The sequence below is a fragment of the Thalassophryne amazonica genome, chromosome 18, assembly GCF_902500255.1.
Source record: "Thalassophryne amazonica chromosome 18, fThaAma1.1, whole genome shotgun sequence".
Classification (NCBI taxonomy): domain Eukaryota; kingdom Metazoa; phylum Chordata; class Actinopteri; order Batrachoidiformes; family Batrachoididae; genus Thalassophryne; species Thalassophryne amazonica.
In genome coordinates, this window is record NC_047120.1 from 55,273,392 (window position 1) to 55,287,015 (window position 13,624).

The window sequence follows — 13,624 nt, forward strand, 5'->3', positions numbered from 1 at the left end:
CACCAGTGATTTTACAAAAAGGAAAGAGAGATGTGGAGTGAAAAATACACCAGACCATGCTTTTGCACCAAACATAGCAGTTTTTAAACCTGCCGGAGCAGTCATAATGATGTGTGAGGAAGAAGTGTATTTTGCAGGAAAGGGCAAAGGTCAGCGCCACAGAGCAGCCAGAGTCAAAGCCCGTGAGCATGAGATAAAGAGGAAATTGACATGTTGGGAGTGTGGGAAGAATGGACACTTTGCGCGTGAATGTACACACTTGCAAAGATAAGGAGTTCTTCACTTTCAACATGAATTTTGTTTATGTAGATATAAGGTTGCCGTTCTTTCTTTTCAAGCAGATTATACTTGTCAATTTTTCCTTACTTTATTCTGTTGTCGCTATATAGACAGACTGTGTGTAATTATTGTGAATTGTTTTTAGATAAAACTGTCAAGGTCACAGTTGCTGGTGCTCCAACATTTTAAAGTGTGGAGTTAAGATACTGAGAAATAAGTGCACATTAATCAATTTTGTACGTGTATATGAGTGTGAGCTGGTGTCCAGGGTAAAAGATAGAGTATTTGAGGGAGAATTCTGAAATAGATCTGTTGATGAAATAAAACTTTTCAGCTTGTTAAGATGATAACTCAAAGACAATAAATACTATCATCTTCCTACTTTCCATATTGAATGATCATGTAACTGGGATGAAGTGGTTAAAATATGGTTGATTTTTGTACACTGGATAAGGTGTAAAAGGTGGTTAGTTTCGCCTACTTAACAGATTTCAAGTAAAGCTGATCAAGATTATATTCCAGTAGTGTGATTAATGATTGGTTTATTGCTGTGTGATATATTTTTTGTGTGTTGTTGGTTTGAAATTTGTGTGAGGTGATTCTATTCTGTCTGGGGAAAAAGAAGAAAATTCAGATTGACTGCTTCAACTGAACATTGCAGTATTTGGCCCATCTTGCCTCAGTAATCATGAATGAGCTACTGTGGACCTGACCAATTAGATCAATAAGTTCCAGCGGGCATTCATTGTCCGGAAACAGACTCGTGCAAGCAATGAAGACTTTGGGTCATAAAACATTTCTGTGAATCAGGTCCCCAGTATACATATTAAATACTGCTAAAAGATTGAAAAATTGTTAATTGACTGATCCACTAATTTTTTTGATGGCACATAGCAGACAGAAGGGAGCAGTGGTTGTGGTAGGTTCTCTGAGGACTATTAAAAACTGATGGTAAGACTTATTGCATACTGGGTCTTGACCTCCGGGTCCCAAACAGCCTGACAGAAGGTTGGCAAAAGAGAGAGAGAAAAAAAAAAGGTCTCCTATCAGTCCACTGTAATTAACAGTTCCTTTGAGTTCTACATGTCTACATGTGTGTAATATGTTGCGTGTAATGTAACACAGGTCTTCTTTGGACCTGCTGACGTTTTTTGGGTTTTTATTTGAGAAGAGTTGGGTTATTTTGCTTATTTGTTGTAACAGTTGTGGGATTTTGTTCTTGGTCTGGGGTGTTGGAGGAGGAACGTGTATACACACAGCTGCTGAGGGAAGCTCTAAATGCTCACTTCCCTCCTCCTCCTCCTCCTCCTCTCCCTGCCACTCCACACCCCCACAACTTGAGGGAGGATTTGAGAAACACTGCAGCGATATTTGTTGTGCTGTAACACATGAAACACAGGGGTTTTACTAGTGTTTTAAAAGTGTTACTGTTAAATTGTTTATTTGATGTAATCAATTCCAGCTTTAATGTTTTGCATTACGTTACATTGACTTTACCAAATACATTCAGTGTTCTATTTCTTGAAGCGTGGTTTGTTTTGGGAACAAAGTGTAATTTATCACTCCAGCCGAAGAGCAGAGCAGAAGGTTGTACAGTGTGTGAACAGTAAAACTATGTTGATTATTGTAACATGTTTATAGAGTTCCTGCTGAAAGCATTAATGTTGGTGAGGGTGGATTGATTGCAATGTAGAAGCAACAAATAATAATAACTCTATATTTTGATCATCCTGTATTTTGATTGAAATAATGTGAACTCTCATGAGATGCAACTAACCCCTGCTGCAAATCAAATAAGAAGCTGCAGGCTTTCATAAAGCATTGATGACCAATGAAGTGCTTATTAATTATTAGTTGATGTATGCAGATTAAGTTAGGCCTTAAAGGATAGAGACTGTTGGACAACCTTTCACATGTTTATTGTCCATCCTGACCCATAGTTATTCCTGCAAACCAAACATTGTTTATGTATCTGATTCTGTCATTATTTCTATTTATTATTGGTGTTTAAGCATTGATTAATCCAACAGATCTATTCAGGGATAAATTGCTAAAAGATACTTCAATTCACTTTCAATGATCCTGCATGTTTGATGTTTTGTGCAATTAAAACTGTTTTGACATGACACCTCTTAATGGATGTTCCCCCACCCCTTGGAACCCCTGCCCAGTATGGAAGGCTGCCACCCCATGACGGGTAAGATCTCATCTTAAACCCCGGGACAACCTAAGGCAGGCCCAGTCACGATTACTCGACCTTGTCTCTGTGACACTCTGACTCACTAGGACATGGGGGATGGCACTGGGGTACTGTGGTGGGGTCAAATTTGTCCGTATGCCTACATGGTAGGCAGTGTACTGAAATGGAGTATTGGATCATTGTCGGGAATTGATTTGTCATATTAAGATTGGCCTGCACATAATAATCGATATTAATCAATGCTTATCATTCATCCAATCAATCAATTTTTGCAGATAATGCGTCACAATGTCCACCAAACCGCTGATGGTGTGTATGCCTAATCCTCAAACAAACCAGTCCTGCCCCGCAGCCTCTTCAAGTGGGCAGCTGTCTTAAATCATGGACCATGTCACGTTTTTACGGCTGGGATGGTTGGACTGGTTTATAATCATTTTGTGACGTTTGGATTTTAGGCATATGCAAAGCATTACTGCAGAGCATGTTTAATCTGTGCGAAGCACAATTCGCAAGGTAATGAGAGACCAAAACGAGGGAAATTTCCAACACCTCAATACCCGTTTCAAACGATCCATATGGATTTTATTGAATTGAACCAATGTCAAGGGAAAACTATTGCCTAGTATTGATTGATGCATATAGCAAATGGGTAGAGGTGTTCCCTGTTAAACATGCAGATGCTCTGACAGTTGCAAAGATACTTTGTAGAGACATAATTTCAAGACATGGACTACCTGAAACAATGTACAGTGATAATGGTACATATTTTGTAAATAAAATCATCCAGCATTTGGCAGAACATTTGAAAATAAATGCAAAAACACATTGTGCTTATCATCCTCAAGGTGCAGGTTTAGTGGCAAGAACAAATGGAACAATTAAAATAAGCTCAGGAAAGTGCATGAAAGAGAAAAAAAACTGGGTTTATTGTTTGGATTTGGTGACACTGTACATGCATATAACACACAGCTCAGAGACTGGCCTTACGCCATTTGAAATTTTGTACGGCAGGCCCTACAGAATACCAGAGTTACAGAAAATAGCTGGGCCTGATAGTGAGGATGAGGGATTAGCTGACTATATGAGACGTGTGTTATCCCATAAGAATGTCATACACGGTAAAAAGATAGACTCTCCTATTTCTGTGCAGGGCCCGACAGTCAGGTCCAGATCGGGGACTGGGTGCTGACAAAGACTATTAAGAGAAAAAACTGGTCATCTCTGAAGTGGGAAGGTCCATTCCAAGTGCTGCTAACCACCCCCACCGCAGTGAAAATTGCAGAGAGGTCATCTTGGGTGCATCTATCCCACTGCAAAAGACAAAGATACCTGAAAGATCCCAAACAAGACAAGGGGAGTGAGGTGTAACAGTGACGGCTGATGGCCTATAGGCCGAGCAACGGCTGGAAGTGCGTCGTAACAGAGACAGAGAGTGACCAGGAGTGAACAAAGACGAAGACCAGAGATTGAAGCAGATGCCAGGGTCCTGAAGCAGATGAGAAACCAGCTACCGAGGAGAATCCTGTCCACGTAATCCAGGATTAGAAGCAGACGGACTACAAGCTTGAAATAAGAGCACTGAAGCTGACAAGATCAGACCAGGAGAAAAGAAGCAGACGAAACTGCATCTTTGAGAACGGGAGACAATGGAAAGGTTCTATTCCTGTGCACCTGTGTTTGGAAGAAAACGTCAACAGCAGGGCACAGGACAGAGTACATGACACATTATTTTAATTCCACTTGCAACATGCTTTACACATACTGATGATAGTACAGATTTATGCACTACAGCTGAAGGGAACTAACATAAAAAGAGTTCCAGATTCCCTCGGTCCCTTGCTGAACTGAACTGAGACTGAACTGTCACCTTCAGCCCCTAAGCCCAGACAAACTGAACCTTTTGAACTGTCACCAAAGAAAGAAGACATCTTCAAGACCAGAACTGTTGCCCCTCTCTCTGTCCCTAGAGAGAGAGAGAGAGAGAGAAAAAAAGAGAAAACCTCATGACAGGGGGAGTGAAAGAGCCATAGCAACAGGTTGTTCAAAATACTGTTTTATCTATGGAGAGCTTTGCTGCCAGAGCAGGCTGCAAACTACGCACCCTGCTGATGATTTTGACGATTATTGCTGTGATTGTGGGATTTACTGTGTGGTGGTATGAAAAAATATATGAACCACGTTACAATTCAGACCAGAAGAAAGTGATACCTTTATCAAATCTGGTGACAAGCATCTTTACTAACCGTAGGCCTGTGTCTTTCTAGTGTCACAATTCTCAAAGATATCGGAAAAACTTTATAACAACAGATTTATTGAACAACACAACCTGCTTAATGATAGTCGATATGGGTTTAGATGCAATAGAAGCGATTAATAAACACATGGAGTTTGTGTCGTTTGTGGAGTTCCTCAGGGTTCTGTGTTGGCACCAAAAGTTATTCATATTGTATATCAATGATTTATGTAAAGTCTCGGATCTGCTTAGAGCAGTCATCTTTGCAGATGATGCGATCTTATTTGGTTCAGGGGATATTTGCAACAATTATTAGATGATCTGGGATCAGAGATGATAAAGTTGAAGAGTTGGTTCGATTCGATATGAACAAACTGTCACTAAATTGGTCTAAAAACTAAAATAATGTTATTTGGAAACCATTAAGAATAATTCATAATGCAGGTTATCGGGATCATACCAATCCACTGTTTATTAAATCAAAGATTTTAAAACTCCATGACATGATTTAATTTAAGACTGTTCGATTGATGTATAAAGTAAAACATAAGCAAGTACCTTTCAGAATTCAAGGATATTTTATGCAAAGAGAAGGAATATATAATTTAAGGGGTTTGTATCATTTTAAAGTTGCGGGCGCAAGGATGACCAGGAAATGCTTCTATGTCTGTTTGTGGCCCAAACAATTGGAATAAGCTACCTGAGAAACTCCAACAATGTCCAAATATCAATCAGTTTAAATATTTATACAAAGAAATGGTGTTCAACAGGTATGTATCTGATGGAAACCGCTGAATTGTGTTGTGTGTTGAATGTGCTTCATCTAAATTCTTACTATTGTATGTACTGGGGTAACTAGAATGATATAGGAGCTATTCATACTCTGATGTTATTGAGGAGCACTGTGAGTATAGACTTTATTACCAACGGTTCTTCGGATTGTGGTATCACATCCTGCTACAACTGCTCACCCCATTGTTGTTTTTTTTGGATTTACTACGTGTTATGATTTGTTGTATGATTCCTCTTGCTTGATCAATGGCTCAACGGATGATTTCCACCACAGTTGATGGCTTCTTGCTGGACCGTTACTATGTTGCGTTATTGCTATCGGAGGCTGAATTATGTCACCCCATCCCGACGGGGAAAACTGGTGGTTAAGTACACTGTTTGTAAGCTTTTTTATGTTTCTACAATGATGATGTTGTGAGGGTAGACATTAAAATTCGATAAACAGGGAGGAAAGAATGACAGGGTTTTCCTCTATATTGTCAATATATATTATCAAATATTAATGTCTTTACTTTGATGTACTCTGTGATCGTCTTTGATTCTGTTTTCTATTTTTCATATATACATGTATGCATGTGTGAGAGTTCATGTACCATTATTCCTTTAAATAATTACTCATTGTCAAAGCAATCACTGTTCAAGTGATCAGTAAAACTGCCACACGAGAAAGTGAGCAGATGATCTTTAGCTTGGTCAATGTGCAGACTGTTTTGCTAGGGTCATGTTTTTGCTAAGCGCAGATGTGCACCTTTAATTAACAGTTCAGCCTTGAGGAAAGAGCATTGTAACCGGAACACCGGTTCAGGGCTGGACATTATTATGGGAAGCTTAGGAGACTGAGGGCTCAAAGCCATAACAGTTTTCATATCAATGTGAGACCAGACTTTGTGTCTTTCCATTGTTTTGTGATACTGTCACTCCTATATGCTGTATGTAACTATATTCAATAAAAAGGAGAGGCAAATGGGCGGGAACTTCAGAGCAGACGACAGTTCTTTCTGAAGGAGCGGCTCATTTGTTTTCTCCTGATCAGGAAAAGAGGTTCAGTGTCTCTTGCGTGATTATTTTCTGTAAACTGGGTTGTTCCTTTCAGGTCCAACTCCGAACAACTCTGACAGAGCTGCTAGCTGATGCGTTCAGTGCGCATCGGTCATTTCAAAGTGTCACAGAATTTCATCGAGTTTCTACTTAAACTGCCTCGTTTCTGCTCAAAACTGAATTTAGAATGATTTCAGAGGTTTTACCTTTATCATCTGATGGTTAATAATCCCATTAATCTATTTGATTGCTGTTGGTGAAGAGACGTGCTGCTGTGGTCCGAAATGACGCATGCGCAGATACAAAGGGCGGACCGATTTTTGGGGTGGACTGTTCGGTCTGCAACACCGGCTTTAATAACTGACTCAAACTAAGAGATTAGTGGATGCACAGTTGTAATATTCTGTCTGTGATTTTGCATATAACATAATTTTGACCATCCTAGAAGTTAGCAGATTGATAAACACACAAATAAGAGTTTATAAAGATCATGTTCTCAGATGAGTGTTAGGTTCCCATCAGCAGCTGTCTTACTAAGGAGATGTATGAGTAAATAAGAGAGAAAAATCAGATTAGCCTGTGCCCACACATGGGGAAAAAAAAAGCGAAAACAAGGTGGGGGGGGGGGGGGGGGGGGAAGGAGCTAACTCAACACTTCCTGGAATTCAAACTTCAATCAACAATCAGGAAGTCCAAATACTTCCATGTCAGGCAGAATGCTCCAACCAGTCATCCAGCCAGAGAGACACACTGCATAATCAGCAAATAAGACCTCAGTCCTCTGAACTTCCTCTCCAAATTCAACAACACTCACATTCAGACGTGTCGACGTAACCGACAGCAGATGTGAATATGAAAAATATAGATAAAATCTTAAAGCAGCAAAAATCTTAAACAGAGCTTAACATTTGACATCGTAAAATGCATAAAACTGCGACTCTGCCCAACTGATCTGACTCAAAGGCTGGCAGAGGCATAATGAGAGACAGCCGCTGTTTATCTCTTCTTATCAACAGGCAGCATGAAACTCAAAATGACTCATTATTGTGATTGCTGATGATACCATACACAAATAGAGTTTACTGTGGTGCTACTTTCCCCCATGTGGATCATAATTTCCAGTCTCTGAAAGAAACACTGAAAAGATATGGACTGAAATGTGATACTCTGAGCAGGTATTTTCAGGGTTTAGAAGAACTGGAACAACTGGACTTTTGCCAGCACAAACAGGAAGTCATATTGACTTCAACTGTATAATGAAAAACAAAACAAACAAACAAAACAAATTGCTAAAATAAGGGAAGACACACTCGAAGGGAAACGATGAACTTTAAAGACTATTAGGGTGAGTCTTTAACTACTGGCACTATTGGCCTTGTAAATGTAATTTCCACCACACCATTGCCTTACAATATAAAGCGCCTTGGGGCAACTGTTTGTTGTGATTTGGCGCTATATATATATGTGCTCTGATGTCACTGTTTATCTCCATAGAAACTACCCACACAATCTTTCATACAAACTTTTTAAAGGGACATTATTGTTGTGGTGGAAATTACGGCAATAGTGTTACAACTACATTTCGTTTAAAAAAATCACAACAGTTGTATGACATTGAATACCCCAATTATGTTTTGATTATTTTACTGATATTTTATTCAGAGATATTTTAAAACATTAGAAAAAAATGTTTTTTTACTATTCATTTTCATCATTGAAGATCATAAGTCTGGGTGTGGGACAAGCACAAAACGGCAATATTTGCATATAATGATGCTGAAAAAAGGTGAAAAAGTCATCACAGACTACTAGGACAAATTTCTTAAAACACTTTCATTGTAAAGATAACTATAAAAGTGTGAAATTTCCCCTTTTTTCTTTTTTTCATAAAATATGATCAAGGGACATAAAAGTACCCGTAGTCTAAGAATCACCCATTAGCAGGTTTTTGAAAAAGGGATGAAATGTACCAATTCTGCAGAAGGAATAAAAAAAAAATACACACACACACACTATATATATATATATATATAAGGGATGCACTGATACCACTTTTTTCCAGACTGAGTACAAGTACATACATTTTGGTTTTCGTCGATACAGGGTACCGATACGAATATTTAATGATATCATTAGTTTTATGATGACTTTGAAAACATGTTTTATTCACCAGTTGTACCTTACATTTTGACTGTACCTGCTACCAATATCATTAGCTTTGTTTTTATTTACAAACATTTCACTTAAATCATGTAACTTCACTTTGACTCCAACAAACTGTCCTTTAACATTAACTGTGTGTTTCTTAGCAAACATGACACTGCCAGACATCTCACAAATGTCATCTATGGACGTCAGCACTACAAAATATACAACACCAGGAACAGAACTGAAACTGTCCATCACTAACTTTGACTGTGAGGACTAAAAGCCTTTTTTGAAAATGTGAGGGGCAGATTCTTTTTGATGAAAAGAAGCTTCTCTGCTTAATCAGCTGTGAGCCTGTTTCTGTTTTCATCTGCGATGTGTGACACTGAGTTAAACACTATTTTCTTAACATTTAATTAAATACGTACCGGTAACATACACAAATACATACCAAAAATGGTTTTTCCCCAAAGGTGGAACATGTAATATTGGAGGAGCACGGCGTGTACGCACACGCACGCACGGTGTTGCAACACACGGAGGCAAAACGTAGTAATTTTCACATTATTTTATTTTTCCTTTGTGGATCATGGGATAATTTCCTCACGTTCAGACAGAATCGCCCGTTGCCTGTGGTAAATGAGCCGTTACTAAATGAGGTGCGCACTGACACTTCTGGCACAAAGTGCAGCTCATGAAGGGGAGTTTATGTTCCAAACACAGTGCCACAGGTATTCTGTAAATGGATTACACCTGTTGCAGTCCAAGATGCCTGAACACCCACACCGAGGGCTGAAACTCACCAACCTGATGGACAATCTTCGCCGCTGAAACCCGATCTGAGTTCCGACAGAGGAACTGCCGCAAAGTGCCGAACTCACAGGGAAAGTTTTTTTTCAGCCACACGAGGAATTAAAGTATTTTCAGATGTTGTGTTCCAAACTCAGGAAGCTTTAGGTGGATTATTCTTCAGGATTGTATGATGATGAATTCCACAAACAGGTAAGACTTTTTATTTATACTCTGTGTGAATTTTTTCCACATGAGGACCACAGCTTTCAGCGGCTTATAGTCCAGAGATTTCGGAGCGTGTGTGTGAAAATCCCACATTGAGAGGTTGACATCACGCTGTAAAGAGGTATCGGGTCACAGAGTATCGCAGACATTTTATGATTACATGTATGGGTAAATGAATACAGGATCGGCTGATACCCGATACTGGTATTGGGATCGGTGCATCTATCTATCTATCACACACACATACATATACAGATATTGCTTGCTATGATCAAAAACAGCTTCTGTTATACCCTGATCCAAACAATCATAAGAGATGAACCAATACAAAAAAGTTGATCCACTTATACACTCCACTTGGAAAGTTATTGCCCTCAAGACCTCTGCCATTAAGATTTAAATTATCTTTAAAAAAAATACACTATTTAGCTCAGCAGAAAAGAACATTTGAAAATGTGATAAAGTGGTTTGTTCCAGTGAAACGCTTTACCCATCAATATATCTTGGGGAATTCAAGTGCTGATTGTCTAGTGCTTCTCAGCTAAACCAAGTAAACACCAAAACAGACCAGCGATCCAGTACTGGACACACAAGAGATATCAACCGTGGTGTATTTTGTGACAAGTGAAGGGATATTCGAGGTTTAAACACTGAGCTAAAGGTATCACATTTACACTGAGATTTCTTAAAGAAAAGAGCAAAATCAGTGTTATGAGGACTACACTGATCCATCCTGAGAAGATATACACCAGAGAAACAGAACCAAAGCACCTACATTTAAAAGAGACTAACCAGAGATGTTGGGACTCATACTGACCTACTGCTGCCATCATCATGATCATGTAGTGTTGCCTCAATGCCGCTGTCCGTCTCCACATCCTCGTGCATCTCAGGGGGCACGAGTACACCAGTGTCTTCATCGGTGAAAGTCTCACACTCACTATAAGTGCTCTCTGAACCCAGGTACGCACTGTCAGTCACCTCATTTTGCTGCAATAACATAAGCAAAATAGGAAGAGTATTAAAATATACCCATCAACCAGTGAATCGATTTTTCATATGCATTCATGTGATTCATGGCACACCCCAGAATGCTTGCACATAGATCTGCCAGGGGGATTCCCCAAGGTTTCCACTGTTACTAGACTTATATCCATGACAACTGCCACAGAACATTTCAGGCCTCTAAGTCAATTATTTGCTGAGATATCCTACCTTGAACATGGCTCCAGAAATGACGCCCATAATTTTTGCCTAAAAAAAACGGCAGACCCCATGCACACTAAATTGGCCATATCTCAGAAACTACTTGGCCTACAGGCCTCAAACTTCAGATGTGTTGTTCTGAATAGTCTGGGAATATTTGATTAAAATTTAAAGAAAATCTGAGACAAAGTGCGTGAGGGCCCTCAAATATTCGTTGAATTGACGTGGCCTTGACGTATCAATTCTGTCCAAAACTGAACCCCCTTTGCCCTCGTTTAACACACAACTCTTCTACCATGTTTAACCCATATGAGTTAAAGAGTTTTGACCTTGAGTTTGAACTTTTGAGGTCATCAAGATTAAGAGTTGTGTGCAAAATATAAAGGTGATACATATTACGTATAATGTAATATATAATGTAACACACACAAACGGCCCAAATATTGACCTTGGTTTGTGACCCTGGCTTTTATCTGATTTTTCTGTACCTGACAAACCCTCCATCATTCCACTGAGTGTGGTCCAAATCAGATCAAAAGCTTTTGAGTTGTTTTGTTCCCACCCAGAAAGGTGCAAACACTGAGATGAAAACAATACAACCAAATAAGCCACACAGCATAAACAGATTCTGAGAGCAGGCTGGAGGTTTCACATAGCTAACTGAACAACGTCTGCAGGACTAACACATCCAAGCAACAGGAGGTGCAAAAAATATGTGCAAAAAGTATGTACAAACTTAATGCTTATCCATACCACCCCCCCCCCCCCCCCCAAAAAAAAGGATTAACAATGCTGGAAAGATCAACATACCAGTCTTAATGAAGAGTCTGGAGAAGACATGTCCAGAGGGCTATCAACAGTGCTCAAAACCATGCTCTCTGCCTGGACCCACTGACAGGAAGGACATTAAATGACTCCCACTAGCATTTCCTCACCTTTATTTTCAGAAAGCGTTAAAGCAAAGTTTTGGGGGAGAAAAAAAAAATGCAAGCTATCTAAACACCTCCCTGATTTCCACAGGGTGGTCAGCGGGGTGGAGACAAAGTCCAAAGAGTAGTACAAGTGAACCGCAATAATCAACTATGACGTTCTATCATTCAGCCCTGATATAAACCTCAAACAGCTGAATAACTGTTTAATCTTTCCTGCCTCATGAGTGCTGCAATCCCAGAGAGACAATTATAAATGATTAAGCCACTTCTGACTCTATGTGTCCGAGACTCCCTACAAACAGCACTAGCTGGGGGCTCAAACACATGAACTACCTGCCATACGTCTCAAACTGTGTGCTGCTGGTTAAATTATGACCTCAGGAGTTGCAACATGTACCAACATGCAAAATCTAATCATTTTTGGTGAAACAATAAAAGAATTACATCATTAGTCAATACTTAGGGATGAAGGTAATCAAAACTGTGGAAAGGAAAAACAGGGCGGAAAAGACGTTGCATTACTCTAATGCCCGGCCTCAACTGAACAGTCTCACCGTGCCTGTTTTCAAAGCAAACAGGGTTAGAACAGCACAACCTTTGAGAGAGAGGAAGATTCTTTGCCAAAGGGGAGGAAAAAGGAAAGAAAAAAAACAAAAAAAACAAACAGCTGTGGACACAAGTGTCACATACTTCAAACATACACAAACTTCCCAAAAACTGAGCCTAGCAGTTCCAGTAAACAGCAGCCACAGTTCAAAAATGTCACAAATGCAAAATACCTATCCTGCAAAAAACAAAAACAAACAAACAACCAAACAAACAAAAACATCCATTAAATCAGCAGAGTGACCAGAGTGAGATCAAACTGTAAAGCGTAACTAAGGATCAATCGATACACATTTCTAATATAAAAAAATCTCAGGCTTTAGAAAATGTTCGACATGCACGCTGTAAAATGCAGTGAGTGAATAGACAGAAGGTGTATTCATTGAAGTTTTTCCACACAATAACTTGAGAACAATAAATTACTCTTATGACTCCAAAGGAAAGGGGCATATAATGAGGACAAAGAAATTAAAAATCTATTTTAATGCACCAACTCAATTTTAAAAGCAGCTTTGTTTTGCTATAGTATCTGACACACAGGTCTGACATAGTGCTAATTTTGTCATCTGTTCTTTAATTTAGTCTTAGTCTTGTGTCAAATGTCAAGTTTTAGTCATATTTAGCAATTCACATACCATTTTTATGTAGTCTAGTTTTAGTTGACTAAAAAGCCTGTTAATTTTAGTGCAGTTTTAGTCAAAAGAAAACTGAATGTATTTTACTCTTGTTTCAGTCGAGACATTTTAGTCTTTGTTATAAAAAGAAACATTATTTCTGATTACCATTTCAGTCAATGTAGTGTTTTACCATACCAAATACTGAAAGTTATCATTACCTGACAAAATACACATTGAATTATTGAATGTTTGTGATGTTTTTGCCCGATATTTTAAACCCGCAAGCCTTCCCATCAGATAATACTATATATTCGGTTTTCTTGTAAATCCATGATGCTGTAGGGGTGCAGGTCTTTTTAAATGAAACATTTGTTGGATCTAGTTATTCTATTTGAATGCTGAGAATAAAATAAAGCTGAATAAAATAAAAAAAATTAAAGTTTCAATTTAAGATTTGTAATCATTTTTATCTATTGTAAGAGCCACAACTTCAGCCAGTTTAATTTAAAAATGATGCACACTTCATATTTCATTATTTACTTTATATTTCATGTCA

At 38.8% G+C, this 13,624-nt stretch overlaps 1 protein-coding gene across 1 annotated transcript in view; it reads right to left on the reverse strand.

The window, feature by feature from the left end:
• Positions 1 to 13,624, reverse strand: part of rab11fip3 (RAB11 family interacting protein 3 (class II)) — an 85,250-nt gene that overhangs the window by 14,963 nt on the left and 56,663 nt on the right. The window contains exon 7 of the mRNA XM_034193494.1: positions 10,525 to 10,697. Within this exon, the coding sequence (XP_034049385.1) occupies positions 10,525 to 10,697 (173 nt within the window). The remainder of the gene's footprint in view (positions 1 to 10,524; positions 10,698 to 13,624) is intronic.